General features: G+C 40.2%; 3 protein-coding genes across 8 annotated transcripts in view; 2 read left to right on the top strand and 1 right to left on the bottom strand.

Annotated features, from left to right (window-relative positions):
* Positions 1–2,209: 2,209 nt before the first annotated feature.
* Positions 2,210–16,054, top strand: part of GEK1 (D-aminoacyl-tRNA deacylase) — a 38,358-nt gene continuing 24,513 nt past the window's right edge. For 3 of the 4 annotated variants that reach the window (XM_028266862.2, XM_028266852.2, XM_082871170.1), the window contains exons 1-4: positions 2,219–2,468; positions 2,569–2,749; positions 3,294–3,436; positions 3,728–3,791. In XM_028266862.2, the coding sequence (XP_028122663.2) occupies positions 2,367–2,468; positions 2,569–2,749; positions 3,294–3,436; positions 3,728–3,791 (490 nt within the window). In that variant the 5' untranslated portion in view covers positions 2,219–2,366. Of the gene's footprint in view, positions 2,469–2,568; positions 2,750–3,293; positions 3,437–3,727; positions 3,792–16,054 lie in introns of all 4 variants that reach the window. The other variant, XM_028266847.2, reaches the window with a different exon arrangement.
* Positions 7,795–8,595, bottom strand: LOC145791148 (uncharacterized). The gene is made up of 3 exons (XM_082871171.1): positions 8,441–8,595; positions 8,225–8,343; positions 7,795–8,133 (listed from the first exon to the last, which is right to left on the bottom strand). Exons 1-3 carry the CDS (start codon positions 8,586–8,588, stop codon positions 7,795–7,797), a joined length of 606 nt encoding a protein of 201 aa, XP_082727297.1. The 5' UTR covers positions 8,589–8,595.
* On the top strand, positions 9,247–13,984 carry LOC145791147 (uncharacterized). 3 transcript variants are annotated; one of them, XR_014330857.1, is made up of 3 exons: positions 11,556–12,090; positions 12,181–12,972; positions 13,062–13,984. XR_014330857.1 is itself a non-coding variant. In XM_082871168.1 (2 exons), the coding sequence occupies exon 2, from the start codon at positions 13,089–13,091 to the stop codon at positions 13,863–13,865; it is 777 nt and encodes a 258-aa protein (XP_082727294.1). In that variant the 5' UTR covers positions 9,247–12,972; positions 13,062–13,088; the 3' UTR covers positions 13,866–13,984. The 3 variants fall into 3 exon arrangements, 1 of the variants encoding a protein (XP_082727294.1); XM_082871168.1 differs by having other exon boundaries at positions 9,247–12,972; XR_014330856.1 differs by having other exon boundaries at positions 11,556–12,972.

Genomic DNA, 16,054 nt, shown 5'->3' on the forward strand with positions numbered 1-16,054 from the left:
ATAATACAATTAAGAGAAGCAATAATTAAAATATACATGATAATTTATCTCTTGTGTGTGTGAATAGGGACTTTCTAATGATTTTCAATTTTGAGTGATAATGTAAATTACTTAAAAATAAATTGAGGTTGGCCCGAGATGAGTAGTCTAGAGCCCCATTTAATTGGAGTATGATTTTGTTCATACATTCTTTTAATTTGTGAATAATACACATATTTTAATTGGTGTAGAAGAATAAAACTTATCAAATTGGCTAAAGATATTACATTTTTAAATAGATGAGATTCACATGTACCAATCAAATGATGTGTGTTGTTTACTCACTAAAATAAAATGGATGAATAAATTCATTTTCATTCAATTTATCATCAATCAAATTACAAAAGTGTAAGACGGTCGGAATAAATTATTCAGCAATCTTAAAATGAGGTTAAATGATGTTTAAATGAATTGTGATTGATGAAAATAATAAGATAAATAATTTTACTTTAAAATAAGAGGAAATATGTTACTTAATTTAATAATCGGTGGGTGATATAATACCGTGGTGGTGTGGTGTCTAATGTCTCCTAATAATTTTAGAAAACACAAGAAATTATCTTATTTTTTGAGAATTTTATGATTGTATGAAGAAAAAAAAAATGATATATATAAATTTATTTTTTAAATTTAATGATATGTAAATAGTATAATTGATTGATAATTCAGAAGATATAAGATAGCGTATTACCTTAAATATCTTAATTAATTAACACATAATTGAACTTAAAAAGTAGATCTATTTTTTTTTTTATTTATATAAGAAGGCCTTAGTATGAATACGTGCGACGCAGTGTTCTGAACCAATGTGATTAGCTATCTATATTATTATTAAAGGGTTATTTAAAATGATCCAAATAGATATATATATTTGACCATTTCGAAAATATTTATAAAAAAATAAAGAGGTAATGTGATCAAATTAAGTACACTTATATTCATCATGTCAAACAATCGAGTATCAATAAACTTATTTCTCTCATTTTGTCAAGTGGCTTTCTGTTTTTGTGTCAAGTATTAATTTTTCTATTTAAAAAAAGAAAAATTTATCCATAAATTCTATTTTGTGAAAAGTTGAACCATTTAGTCTTAAGAATTTTCTTATACACCATTTAATCCTATTTTATTTGATAATATTTGCTTAATTAATTTTGAACCTTTTACAGTTTACATTAATACCATTTTTATGTAGGTTTCCTTTCGAATTACCCCGATGTTCGTGGTCTTGAGATTGACACCCCAAATCTATCCTTCTATGCAACTTCACCACCGTTTAAAAAAGAAATAATAATGCAACACCATAGGCAAATGATGTCCTAGTTCCGTAATTTCACACAAGTTAAATGATGAAGGTTGCCCACCAATGTTACAAGTCACGCACGCAATGGTAAATTTCTCTATAATGGAGCTCTCAGTTTATGCGAAAACTTTTATAATTTGAAATTTATCGGTACATTACTCTTAAAAAAAATAACAAAATATAATAATTAAAAGAAAGATATAAGAATTGAATGTAGGATCATTTACTTGAGGAAAATTGCCTCAGACCTCAGTGGAGGTGACCCCACCACCCCACTATTTTTTCATTGATCCATATATATATATATATATATTTGGTCTTTCACTGGCTGCCCCCACGTGGAGGTGGGGTGCTGGGGTCACCCCACTGGAGTCCCAACAGGATTGTTACTTAATTTTTAAAAAAGGGTTTGGTTTTGGTCCAGGACACGATCGGATTGCACGATATTGTTGGGTTCGTGGGGCTCACCACGGGTCTCGTTGTGAAAATATGAACTGTTCAATGTGTAGAACTCGTCGAGTACTATATGCCTATAAAAAATTACGTTGATCGGATATCGATAGCTATGTGATCAAATCAGTTTTGTATAAAAAAAATGGACGGTGAATAAATTACGATTGACAAAAACTATTTTGATCACATAACTATCGATATCCGATTAACGTGATTTTTTATAAACATATAGTACTCGACGAGTTTTACATATTGAACAGTTCAGATTTTCAAAACGAGACCCATGATAAATGTCTACGAACCCAACAGTATGATCCAATCTGATCGTGAACTGAACCAAAGCCAGACCCTTTAAAAAAATACTCACATCACTTAAATAATATTAAAAAAAATCTTATAAATTCAAAATTAAAATTTATATTTCAAGGGGAGCGATGGGCTGATACCGGTGGGCTGACACCCTAGTTTATGAAAAAAGCAGATACATGGTAGCAGTTACAAAATTACATACGCCACCCATAGATATATATATATATATATAGAGAGAGAGAGAGAGAGAGAGGAAGAAGAAAAGATGGTGACGTTGGTGGTGGCGACAACTACCGATCCGGCCTCAATCGGCCCCGCCTCCGCCCTCCTCGCCATGCCCGGTTGGCAGCCTGGTCTCTCCTTCGAGGTTTCGTCTATCCCATTCTCTCTCTGTCTCTTTTCCTTTCGTTGTTCTGATTACATGTGTCGCTGTGCTGACTGTTTAAATTCTGGAAAATTTAAAAAAGGGCATAACAAGCTTCGTTAATGAAGATGTGAGATTGTTACAACACGATAAGGGCATAGTCGAAGAGGATCACTTGGACAAGCGTTGGGAACAAGCCTCCTCTGAGGTCGTCCACGAGCTCATTTTCCTCAGCAAACACACCGCTGTCTCAAACCGCCCAGCCCTCACTATTCACCCAATTGGTACTAACATTTATAATACTCTTCTATAGAATTATGCCTCAAATAATGTCATTTCTTACACTCTAGTTTCTAAATTTTTCACTTTTTTCCTAAACTATGTAATCCATTATAATTTACAAAAGATTGCGACCAAAATTAAATAAGTCGTCTACTTTGGGACTAAAATACAATGTAGATTGCATACTGTGGAGACCGAAATGCATGCAATAAAATTAAAATATTGGGGATTAAAATGCAATAAATTCTATGCTTTGGGACTAAAATACAACAAAATGCTTACTTTCAAGACCACAATGCTTACTTTGTGGGGTCGTGTGTATTTCATCATTTTGATTTTGTTCAGGTTTTATATAAAATTCTCAAAATACCTCTCATTCTATTATTGATTTTGAACGATGGTGTTATCAGGACTAAAGTGTAAGTTGTTTTAGAGACCAAAGTGGAAAAATTAAAAGATTGGAGACTAAAATGTAACATATAAATTAGGGACCATTAGTTTCATTAACCCTAGAATAATTATGGGTTTTGTTATTTGGGTATGTAGGAGTGCCACATTTGCGCCAAGGGGATGTGCCACCGCAAGGTGGCAAGCCTGGATGGGCAGCACCACCAAGTCCTCGGATGGCGCCATGGCTCAAACTCTTGAAGACAATTGCCGAATCCCGTGGTTTAATTCCCGAGTTTGAGGTATATTTGCATTGTTTTATACATACAAGGAACTATAAAAGCAGTAACGCCTCACAATTTTTTTATTAAACTTTAAGTTTCTACCAAAGACTAATTTATTTTGAATTGATGAAACTGAATAATGAATAGAATATACTTTTTCAATGTATTGGAAGTATATGGTGTATTTGTTTACTTGACAATGCAAAGTAGCAGAGTTTAAGGAAGGTATTTAGAAGTGTCTAAAAGAGCTTCTGGCTTATGATAATGTAATACATAAGAGATTAATACCATGGTTTCTGCTCAATGTAGATTACATTGGAAGCTACTCATCATGGACCAGAGACAAATACACCAACAATGTTTGTGGAGATTGGTAAGCTGCTCAAACTTGCTATACTAATTTGTTATTTATAAATAATCTTATTAATCTTGATAGACAAACTTCAACATTGCATAACATATAAGTACTAGTTAAATAGCTGATATTTCTTTTATATTTTTAATCATTGATTGTCTAAAGTGCTATCATCTGCATGATGTCATAGAAAAAGTAATGTCATAGAAAAAGTACATATTAATTGTGGTGAAACAATCGAGAATCGTTTGTGCCTTCATGGTTTTCCTTTCATGTTCATTTACACATCCAATGCTGCTCTGTCTTCTTATCCTATTCACAAATATTTTGAGATCTTACTGAGGATGTATGGTACCTCCATACTTTATAAGTTGAAGGCTTGAAACTCCTTCCCAACGACACCCCGTCCCTGCAGCTTTGCATAATAATTATTTATTGCCAATGCAGTTTTCCAATTTGTGTGTCTGGTAGCTTTTCATATTATTCAATATCATAACCCAACTGCATATCTGAAAGTTGTTGGGACGTTTAGCTCTTGATTATTACTGAATCTACGGAATATTCAGTAGTTGAATTTCAAGGAATGAGTTGTGTGGATATGTATTTTTCTTTAATTTATACAAGGAATACTCAACTGACCTTAACTGGAGGTACTATCTTTTAGGTATGTAAATCTACCTCCCCCTCCCCCCCCCCTTCTCACTCTCTCTGTCTCAATTTACTTTATTTAGGGCTTAATACAGTTATTCTAATAATAATCTTTGGTCATCATCCTTTATCAGAGTCTGAGCTCTAGTTCTCTTCGTTTTTCTCGCTGTCGTTTTACTTCCTTGAACTTGAAATCATTCTCTAGTGTAGTCATTGGTCTTTCGTGCACTAACTGGTAGATGATGAAAACATTAGTCCAAATGTTTGCATATGTATTTGTGTGAGTGAATTTCTGACCACACTGCCAACTCAGTATTCAACTGGAGCATTGGCAGAATAGATGGCACCTGAGTAACCTGCAACAGAAAGAAGAGATTCCTGCGGTGGTTCGTCCACCCGGGGCACTCCGATGATCAAGTCAGTTATCTCTCAAAGATAGATCAAGTGCTAAAATCGCTGTTCAGAATATAAATTGCGTACATTAGACCCATGGGGGTGCCTTTCTTTTATAGCCAACACAATCCTAGTCCAAATAGAAGCCTAGTTTCAATGGACTTTTGCTCAGTGCTTAGTTTGGACTCTCCAATAGATAAAGATAAACTCCCTAAGAGCTTTATCCTTATCCAAGCTGAAGTCCTTCCTCATTCTAGGACTCTTGTCCCTTATCCGCTTATCTCGGACTCCGATATCTTCAGAGATAACCTCGGCCTAGCCAATATCACCTCGGCGTCACGACCAGGACACGTGGCACCCCGGCTGACACGTCGGCATCACCTTGGCCATGTGTTGGTACTCAAAAAATATATCCTCACAACTGCCCCCTAGGTTCTATTACCTCGGCATCCTGAGGTGATGGAACCTATATCAGTATTTCCTTCTATAACGTCAGCTAAGCTTGCTTCTTAATTCATTGCCGAAGTAAGTAAGAACTCGTTGGCTCAGTATGACCAAGACCCACAGTCTGCTTCCATCAATGCCTCAGAACTATTAACTAGGATTTGTTCAAGTTTCTCAACCGAGATCATCCTCCAAGCCGAGGTACTGCTCCATGAAATCAAGAATTCCAAGAGCTTTATCACACGTATGAGCTGTCACGCATGACTATTCAACCATTCTTGTCACGCCTCTCTCTCTCTTTGGGCTGTACCCGACACGCGCCACTAAGTCGAATTGCTCTCGTGTGCGTTGTCTGGCACGTACGTCGTTTTAGGCACAGTAATTGCCTTTTGCCGCCGTTTTTGTGTTTAGACAAAACTTCATTTCCTCTTTTCGTCTCTTCACTTTACACCACCGTTTCTGAAGCTTTTCCTCTCTCTAACTTTTTCTCCTAAGTCCGCCATTGTCGCTCCCGTGAAGCTTTCTGCAATTACTTCCGTTCACTCCCCTTCAGCGAGGATTTTTGCTGCATTTTTCCGGTCGCTGCCACCGTCTGATGTCAGCCACTCTAATTTTCCTTTTGTAAGTCACTGTTCCTCCGTTTCGATTTTTATTCTTCCTCAAACTGTTATATCTGTATACTGTAATTGCAATGTTGTTCATTTTTGTCTTTTTGAATCCAACCATGTATTCTGAGCATATTTTCCTTACGATTTTGCTTTTTGCCCAAACCTTTCTTGAATATACACATAATACCCACATACTTGTTTATTCTACAACTGTTCTTGGCCTTGCACCCTGGCACACACTCAGTCACAGTCAGTGTTTATAAAGGCTCAAGGCGCACTAAGGCGCTGAAGGTCTCTTGGGGGCTAGGCGCAAGGCGCAAGGCGAGGTGCGGGCTTTATTGAAGTAAGGTGCACAGTTTTCGTAAAAAATAGAAAAATTAACATAGACTAATCATTCGTAGTGCTAAGACAATTTTTTAAAAAATAAAAAGTAATCAAGATTCAATACAAAATATAGAATAATTCTCAAAGCCATGAAAGTGCATATTACATAAAATTCCAATTTTCAAAGATCAAATAATCCACATTCAATAAAATAAAAATAAAAACATAAACACTAAGGGTGTATTTGGTAACGTTTACGTTTTCAATTTATATTTACAAAAATTTTATAAACTGATTTTTGTTTGTTTTTTGTTTGTTTTTAGAAAAACATAAACTACAAACGCGTTTGGTAATTGACAAAATGTTTAAAAAATTTTAAAAATATAAAAAAGAGGGAGAAATGGCAAGTGGTGGCAAGTGGCGGCAGAAGGCGATGGTGGAAAGTGGTGACGGTGGGTGGTGGGTAGCTGGTGGTGACAGGTGGTGGTGGGTGGATGGGTGACGGTGGCGGCTGGGTGACGGTGGTGGGTGGTAGCGAGTGGATGGTGGTGGTGGGTGGTGGTGATAGATGGGTGGCGGATGGCGGGTGGTGGTGATGGTGGGTGGGTGGGTGAGGGTGACGGTGACGGTGGTGGGTGGTAGCGAGTGGCTGGTGGTGGCTGGTGGGTGGCGGATGGCGGGTGGGTGGTGGGTGGGTGACGGTGGCGGGTGGTGGGTGGTAGTGAGTGGGTGGTGGTGGTGGTGGTGACAAGTGGGTGGCGGATGGCGGGTGGTGGTGGTGGTGGGTAGGTGGGGGGTGGTGGTGGTGGTGGATGCGTGGGTGACGGTGGCGGGTGGTAGGTGGTGGTGGTGGTGGGTGGTGGTAGCAGGTGGATGACGGGTGATGGTGGTGGTGGTGGGTGGTGGTGATAGGTGGGTGGCAGGTGGTGGATGGTGGTGGCAGGTGGGTGGTGAGTGGTGGTGACAAGTAGGTGGCAGGTGGTGGTGGCGGGCGATAGATGGCAGTGGTGGATGGTGGGTGGTGGCGGGTGGATGGATGGTGGGTGGTGGTAGTGGTGGTGGTGGTGGTGGCGAGGGGTGGGTGACGGTGGCAGGTGGGTAGCAGGTGGGTAGCAGGTGGGTGGTGGTGGCGGTGGCAAGTAGGTGGCGGGTGGTGGTGGCGGAAGACGGAGGTGGAAAATGGTGGCGGGTGGTGGCTAGTGTTGGGTGGTAAAAAAAAAAAAAACTCAAAACGGAAACACATTTTTTGTGTTTTCATTTTTTGGCCAAATTTATAGACTGAGACCACTAATTTATAAATCAAAAATTTTACCAAACAAGTTTTTATTTGAATTTTTTAAATTTTTATAAATATAAACAGAAAACTGAAAACGTAAGTGTTACCAAACGGCATCTACATCCAAAACATAAATATCCAACAAATATTAATATACGTCTTAACACTTAAAAACATCAATATCAAAAGAAAGGGTAGGTTAGGTCGGTGTCAGTCAATCATCATCCTCAACATCAATGGCAACATCTTCTTCTCCATCAGTTGATTTATATCCCTCAACATCTTCCTCCTCTGTGTCATCTGAGCCCGCTTCCTCTTCATCTATTAATTAAAGTGGAGTCAATGTTGATGATTTAGATATCCTCAATTGTGCCTTTGAGCGTGAACTTGTTGCTCTACTTGCATGGCTACTTTCTTCTACTCCAGAAGCTCTAGCAACAGTGGCCCACGTCAAGCCATCATCATCATCAAACACAGGCACATTATCTTCATCAGATTCTCTATCCATCCTCCCAAGCAACCACTCATTGCTTTTATCAATATTTTGCAAAGATATGGGATCAAGAGTGTTGTGCATGTCATACCTAAATCTCAATGTTCTATTATATTTGACATACACTAAAACATTGAGACGTTGTTCCAATCTATTTCTTTTCTTGCTATGAAGCTGCAAGTATTAAAAAGATATTAAATTCTATATAATGAGAATAAAAATATTTGAAGTGAACAAAAAATTAGTTAGAATGTTAAATACTCACATGTTCGAATACACTCCAATTTCGTTCACAACCCGATGAACTACATGTTAGGCTAAGGACTTTTATGGCAAAAGTTTGCAAGTTTGGAGTATAAGAACCATATGATGCCCACCAATCAGCTGCGATAATCCACTAGTTAGAAATAACTGTTACCAAGTATTGAGTTTTACTAAAAGTATTACTAAAAATAAACTCTATGAGTTTATAATATATTACCTGGTGCTCTTGTATTTCTTTGCCTAATCGCAACAGACTTGCTAAAAAGACTCTCAGCCTTCATATAAATACTCATCTCATTAGTGATCAAATCTTGAACATTGACATCCGGGACCAACCTTTGCATGCATTCATAAAACCCATTCATCACTTCATGATCTTTTTGCACCTCTAAAGCTTTTGGGTAAAAGAATTCTGGGTTAAGAAAATGCGCAGCTGCATGTAAAGGCCGATGCAATTGGACATCCCATTTTTGTCGATGATTTCGAAGATTTCATTATACTTCTCTTCTTTATCATCAAATGAACTTGCAATGCATTCTTTTGCTCTATCCATTGCCTCATAAATGTATCCCATGGGAGGTTTCTTCTCGGTATCAACCAATCTAAGCACTTTGACAAGAGGACCCGAGACCTTAAGGGCAAACACAACAGTATTCCAAAATGAAGGCATCAACAAAGTTTGTGCCATTCTTTTACCTTGTGGCTCATTTGCCCATTTGCTTAAGGTCCAGTCTTCGGAGGTGACCATCTTTCTCAAATTGTTTTTTTGTTGATGCATCCTAGATAAAGTCAAAAAGGTGGTTGCAAATCTAGTTTTTGCAGGATTGATCAAATTCTTCAAATTTGTATAGCGCCTCATCATGTTTAGCAACGTAGGCCGATTGTAAATGTAGCCATGTACTGCAATACCCCTTTCAAATGTCTTTTTCAGTCTAGGTATCTTGAAAATGTCTTCTAACATCAACTCCAAACAATGAGCAGCACATGGTGTCCAATACAAGTATTCATACTTAGCTTCCAAAAACCTCCCTATAATGTAACAATAACGAAGAATTATTGTTTTCAAGTTTTTAAATTTTAAATACAAAATAAACTATGAGTAAACATTTTTGATATAAGGAATGAGGAAATATTCTTACCCGCCAACACATTAGCTGCAGCACTATCAGTGATAACTTGCACCACATTCTCTTTTCCAACTTTCTCCACAAACTTGTCTAGTAATTCAAATAGCTTTTGCCCATCCTTTGAATAGCTAGAAGCATCAACCGACTCAACAAACATGGTTCCTCTTGGACAATTAACTAAAAAGTTAATCAATGTCCTTCCTCTCTTATCAGTCCAACCATCAGCCATTATGGAACACCTGTATTTTGCACAATCCTCTTTATGATTCTTCATCAAATCTTCAGTATGTTTCACTTCTTTTTTGAGTTAGGTAACCCGCACTTCATGGTAAGTCTGTGGCTTCATACCAGGACCATATTGGCCAATGGCTTCAATCATTGGTCCAAAACTCTCATAATTTACTGCATTAAAAGGGATATCAGCATCATACATCCACCTTGCAAATCTTTACACTGCCCGAGCTCTCATTTCTTTTTTGTAAGGATCATTTGCATCAATTTTGGTTTGTTTCCCTTTTGCTTGGTCTCTTCGATTTTTCACCACTGATTCAGGATTGAGTGTGAAGTAAACATCCATAGGCCATTTTCTCTTTGGCATCTTTGATTTGGATTTGGATTTGGATGAACCTTGGCTACTACTTGTCAACTTACAGTGTTGATTGGCATTGATATCAACGACATCATCATCTTCATCTTCCATGTCCACGTCATCGAAATCAGGCAACATGTTCATTTCTTCTTTTTGTGTCTTTTTTTTTGACATGAACTCTCTAATCTCTTCTCTTACATGAGAATGACACTTTGGGCAAGCAGTGACATTCCTATAACCTCTCGCGAGGTGTTGTTTCACCCTATAAACACCTTTATTTGATACTTTACCACAAAAATTACACTCAAACTTGTTTAAATTATTCTCCTCTATCAAATGGGCATATTGCCACGCTGAATCTTTTCTATTACTTTCCGATGTCATTTTCTACACAACAAATTTAATAAAGGAAAAATAATTGTATTAAAAGAATAAATGGAAAACAAATTTAATCCCTAACAGAAAAAGGAAAAAAAAAAGAGACCAATACCACATTGTATTAATTAATTATTTGTGAATAATTAATTATTTGTAATTTTTTTTCCCTAACAGATAAAAGAAAAAAAATATCAATAGCATATTACAAATAATTAATTATTGTGAATAATTAATTATTTGTAATTTTTTTTCCTTAACAGATAAATTCTTCTCTTACATATTACAAATAAAAATTTTTTTCCCTAATTTTTGTAATTTTTTTTGTAATTGAAAAAAAAAGAAAAGAAAAAAAGAAGTCGAAGTGTCCTGAAGGAGAAGAAAAAATTGAAAAAGGAGAAAAAATAATAATTTTTTTAGTGACTCAACTCAAAAAAAAGAAAAAAAGAAAAGAAAAGAAGCAAAGCAGAGCACTGAAGAAGGAGAGAGGTAGAGTCAAAGGCAATTGAAGAAGTCGAAGCCCAAAAAAAAAAAAAAAAAATGCAGAACTGAAAGTCGAAGACGAAGAAGGAGAAGGGGAGAGAGAGTCGAAGTCGAACAGACCTGCGAAGCCGAAGCCGAAGTCCAGTGTCGCAGTCACAGTCGCAGTCGAAGTCCAGCTCTAGCAGCACCAGTCGAAGTCGATTGCGAGGCGAAAGAGGAAGAGACGACTTCGATTAGGGTTCATCTGAGTCATATTTGACTCATATGGTACATGAGTTGTAATCCTCTGTGATTACGAGCCATTCGAAGGTTCATCTGAGTCGTTAGATCAGATCTAACTCTTAAACCATCAGTCGCGCCTAAGCGAGAGCCTTGCGCCTCTCTCGCCTGGCTCAAGTCGCAGCTAAGGCGCTCGCCTGGCTCAAGTCGAGGCGCCTCGACTTGCACCTAGGCGTGCGCCTAGGCGCGCTTTTCACAACACTGGTCACAGTGTCCTTGATAATTCACCCCTATTCTTGATTCTGAATCATTGCTCTTGTTTCTGTTTGCCGTGGATTTTTCAGATTCTTGCCTCCAATCGTCGTTTCCAAAGATCTAGGTTTGGGATTTGTTTATAGAACCCACAAATTCTAAGAAGAACTGAAACGATCCCCAAAAATTCTTACCCCAGCTCACTTTTAGGTTTTTGCCAAGGTTACTACAACCCCTACAAAACGCCTTCTTTCTGAAATCCAACTCCTCCGAGTTGAGCCGACGTTATGGGTATGTGGAAGCATAGGGTAGACACCCCGACCAAGTTAGAACACTTTAGGCGGGAGTTTGACATTCCGGCCGACGTTCATCTGAGGTTGGCTGGGGAGGATGACTCCATCATGCCCACAACTGATTCTATGCCCTTCCCTGTTGTAGCTTTCATTGAGTGCGGACTTAGGCTCCCACTCGACATCCTCTTCCGTGAGATAATCCATTACTATAAATTGAACCCAATGCAGCTTGTCATCAACTCCTACCAAGTCATAAATGGTATAATAGCCTTAGCCAAACAAGAAAATGCTAGGGTTACCTTAGCCGACATCCAATACTGCTACACCATGTGTGGCCTCAAAAACGAGAAAGGTTATATTTACTACCTCAAACCGAGGTCCACTGAGTACAAAATTGTTGCCGACCTCCCAGACTCCAACAAGGGAGCCAAAGATGATTACTTCATTATCTCGGAGAACTGGGAGTTCGCTCCAGATGAGGACCACCACCTCTACCCTCTTCCTCGAACAGTTTTTGTAGAGGGTAATGGTAAGAGCCTAGTGATTATACTTGTTTTTAAAGTCTTCAATACTTCGTTTATTCTAATGTCTGTTTTTCTTGCTGCTCTTCCCCAACCAGAAAAAGGCTTCTGCAAGTCCTTTTTTCTCAGCAAGGGCTTGAAGAAGTTATTAGATTTGCCAGTCCACAAATGCAGAGCCCCTTTGGTACTCAACTTCATTTCGACCAAGTCGGTACTCCTCGACGTCCCAAAGAGGAAGAAAAGCCATTCTTCCCCTTCTGCCACAACTCCTCCAATAGAGTCCTCATCTTGGGCAGATCAAGAGTCAACCTCAGATCCAGCAGAGCAGCCATCCTCCTCAGCTCCACAACTGATCCCACCATCTCAACGCCGACGACAACGACGAACTGTTTTTGCTGCTGAAATGGGCCGTCAGAAAGCAGTTGCTAAAGACCTTTTGGCCAACATTCCATCCACCGTAGACGCTCAACCAGCGCGGTCCCAGCCTCCACCGAAGTCAAAGCCAAAAAGAATAAAGAAGGCTCAGCCAAAGGCAACGGAGACTCAGATTGATACTTAGGACATCTTGCCAATTTCAAAGTTGACTTCGAGCGAGAAGACCCCCTCTATCCCCGAGAAGAGGCCCGCCGAGGCCAAGCCATCCCAATCAACTCGGTCAAAGAGGCCGAGGTCAGAATCTGCCACGACCTCGGGGACCATGAAAGCAGATGCCCCCTGGGCCCCCCAAATCACCGTTGAAGACAAGCCGGTCAGAGCCGGCGACAGTGCAACTGATCTTGAAGTCAGTGTCGCCCTCTCAATGGCTTTGCTCCTTCCAAATGATCTAAACCGAGACGCCGAGATGAGCGAGTATGAAAACTTTGCTCTGATGCTTCAGCACTCTTGTTCAGGTAAGTCTTCCACACTTGGTATTTCTCTTTTTCCATTCTTTCATACTCAGAGGATTTTACTAAACTTTGTTCTGCTGATTTTCTTTCAGGCGATACAGCACGCCCACTCCTTCTCAATGCAAGCTTTTGAGATGAGGAAGGAGTTGGCCGACAAAATCAAGGAGGTCGCTGCTTTACAAAAGTCCCTCAACAGGGCTAAGGACAAGATGAAGACCTTGGCAGACCAAGTCGAGGCGGCTGTAAAAGCTCAGGACGCAGCTGAGGAGAAAGCTGATGCTGTCGAGGCCATTGCCAAGGTCCTCACGGCAGAAAAGAAAGAGGCCGAGACAAAGATGGCCGAGGCCCAAAAGGAATTGCAAGATGCCTTGGCCACTAAGGATGCCGAGATCAAGGCCGCAGATGAAAAGGCATATGCTGAGGGGGTGGCCGATGTCACGACAGACTACGATCGTCAGGTGAAGCAGGCATGCAACAAGGGTTTCATCCTTGGTTGGATGTCTGCTCTAAAAAAGCTTGACGTCCCTGAGGATTCCCCCCTCAGAAATGCCGACGCCCTTGTCTTGCTATGCCCCCTTACTCCAAGCCAATCCGAAGACAACTCTAAGTTTGAGAAGGAAGCTTTGGTGAGGAAGACCAAAGAGGTTGCTGGGGCCAAGTCTCCTACTCCAAATGAACAAGTCCTGGACTTGACTCAAGATGAGGAGGGTGAGGAGGTTCCAAAAGATGCTACTCCTGAGAAGGCAACCTCGGACGCGCCTGTTGCCGACAAGAGCCTTGACCAAACCCTCCAAGAAATAGATGCTAAGCTCGCGGCTGAGAAGGCCGCCGAGATGTCTTCGCAGCAGTCTTCTGAACTCCAAACCCAACCAGCCAGAGGCGCCGAAGAGTTTTAATTTGATGTTTTTCTCCTTCTTTCTGTACCTTGTACTTTTTTCTTTCTTTAAAACAATGTAAGCTTTCTGTCTGGCCAATGTGCCTTCTTTCAAATGTAAATACAACTTCTACTTTTGAATGCTTGTATGTTTGTCTTTATTGCATGACTCTATACTTAGAATCATTTGCATATCTTCAACATTCATCTTAGTCTGTGCAATCTTCTCGGGGTGATGTACCTCAGTAAAAAATAAAGGCTTTGCTAAATTTGATGTATAGAGAAATTGAGAGAATGAATTATGTATTATTGATTGATGTGTATTAATATTAATATCTATTACAATGATTCATGATTCCTATATATAGAAGAGGGTGAGTGTGTAGTAGGTAAGGAGTAGGTGAAGTGGAGGTGGTAGTGGTGTAGTGGGTTAGGTTTAGTGGAGTAGGTGAGGTGGTAGTGGTGTAGTGGGTTAGGTTTAGTGGAGTAGGTTTAAGTGGGTGAAGTAGGTGGAGAGTAGGTGGATTTTAACAGCCCCCCGCAAACTCAAGGGGGATAGGAACTAACCAACTTGAGTTTGGAGAGAGTAACAAAACAAGAAAAGACATAAAAATAAAAGAGGATAAGAGACACTGTATGGTCGTGTCAGACCATTGGTGAAGACACTGGATAGTGGTGTCATAACGTTGTAGAGGACACTGTATGGGGGTGTCATAACCATGTAGAGGACACTGTATGGTGGTGTCATAACGGTGTAGAGGACACTGGATGGCGGTGTCAGACCGATGTAGAAGACAGTTTATGGGGTCATGTCGGACCGTTGTAGCAGACAATGTTGTGACAGTTGTTGTGACAGTTTACAGAGTCTTGCTGGACCCTTGTAGAAACTAACCGGAATCAATGTCGGGACAGTTTACAGAGTCTTGTCGGACCCATGAAGGAGCTAACCGGAATCAATGTCGGGACAGTTTACAGAGTCTTGTCGGACCCATGAAGGAGCTAACCGGAATCAATGTCGGGACAGTTTACAGAGTCTTGTCGGACCCTTAAAAAGTCGCACCCTCAAAAGGTGTGCCCAATCTTTCAAAAGGCGTGCCATCAAAAGGCGTGCCAAATCCATAAAAAGACGTGCCATCAAAAGACGTGCCCAATCCATAAAAAGGTGTGCCAGAGATGATGGCGAGGCACGTGAGTGCCTTGGCTGGCGCGCCCGTTTGTCGTCTGGCGTCAAGTGGCGCGCGATACGCGTGGCTGCCCCGGCTATTTAACCAAGACGGAGGCGGAGGCCGAGGCAGAGGCTGAGACAAGAAACTGAGAAAAAACTCTGAAAAACAAACTCTTCGTTGTCGGAGAGAGAAACTCGGTAATATTCTGTAACACGCTGTTGCCCAGAAAATGGCTTCGTCGTCCCGCGGTCTGCTCACCCTCTTTCCCGACCTCAACGAGTCAACAAGAGAGAGAACTGGTGCGGTGGCACTGGAACCTCAACCAAGCGCCCCGGAGTTTGCTCCGTTGAACTTTCCGATGCGGTCTGTGGAGCAAAGAATGGCAGTGCAGTCGGATGTGGAAGCCAATCAGTATACATTGAAGTCATGTGTGGAAACCATAACTGCGGTGACAAACTTGTCGAACCGGCTGCAGAGTAGGGCAAATGAGGTGCAGCAGTTAAACTCCCAGCTGGCTCTGCTTCAACGCATGTATAAGGATGCGCGAGCAGAGATAAGTGTGCTAAAGGCGGAAAATAAGGAGCTGAAGCGGAAGGCCACCGTGATGTTCCGTTTTGGAGGTCCGCCATATTCTGCAGTGGAGGAGCAGGGAGTAGTGATCATGCCCAGTGGAGTGGGAAATACGGAGGCAACACCAGCAAGGGCCGCCCAGGACGGAGGCAAGAAGAAAAGACCGGCGGCAGAGTAGAGAAGGGATGTCGGTGTGTGGCCGTCTGCAGAAAAGAAAACAAAGCTGTGGTTGTGTTTGTTATTTATTTATTATTATTATTTTTTTTTATGTTTATTTTTTATTTTATTTTATTTTATTTTAGTTTTTTTTTTTTTTGTGTAAAATTGTGATCGGGGTGGATCCCTGAGATGAATAAAATGAATTTGTGGAGTGTGCAAATCCGAATGGCTTGAAGGCAGAAACAGGAGATGGAATGAATAGAAGGTTTTTTTTTATATATATATATATATATAAGATAAAGAATGTTTGGGCGGT

The sequence above is a fragment of the Camellia sinensis genome, chromosome 5, assembly GCF_055761805.1.
Source record: "Camellia sinensis isolate YWXY chromosome 5, ASM5576180v1, whole genome shotgun sequence".
Taxonomy (NCBI): Eukaryota; Viridiplantae; Streptophyta; class Magnoliopsida; order Ericales; family Theaceae; genus Camellia; species Camellia sinensis.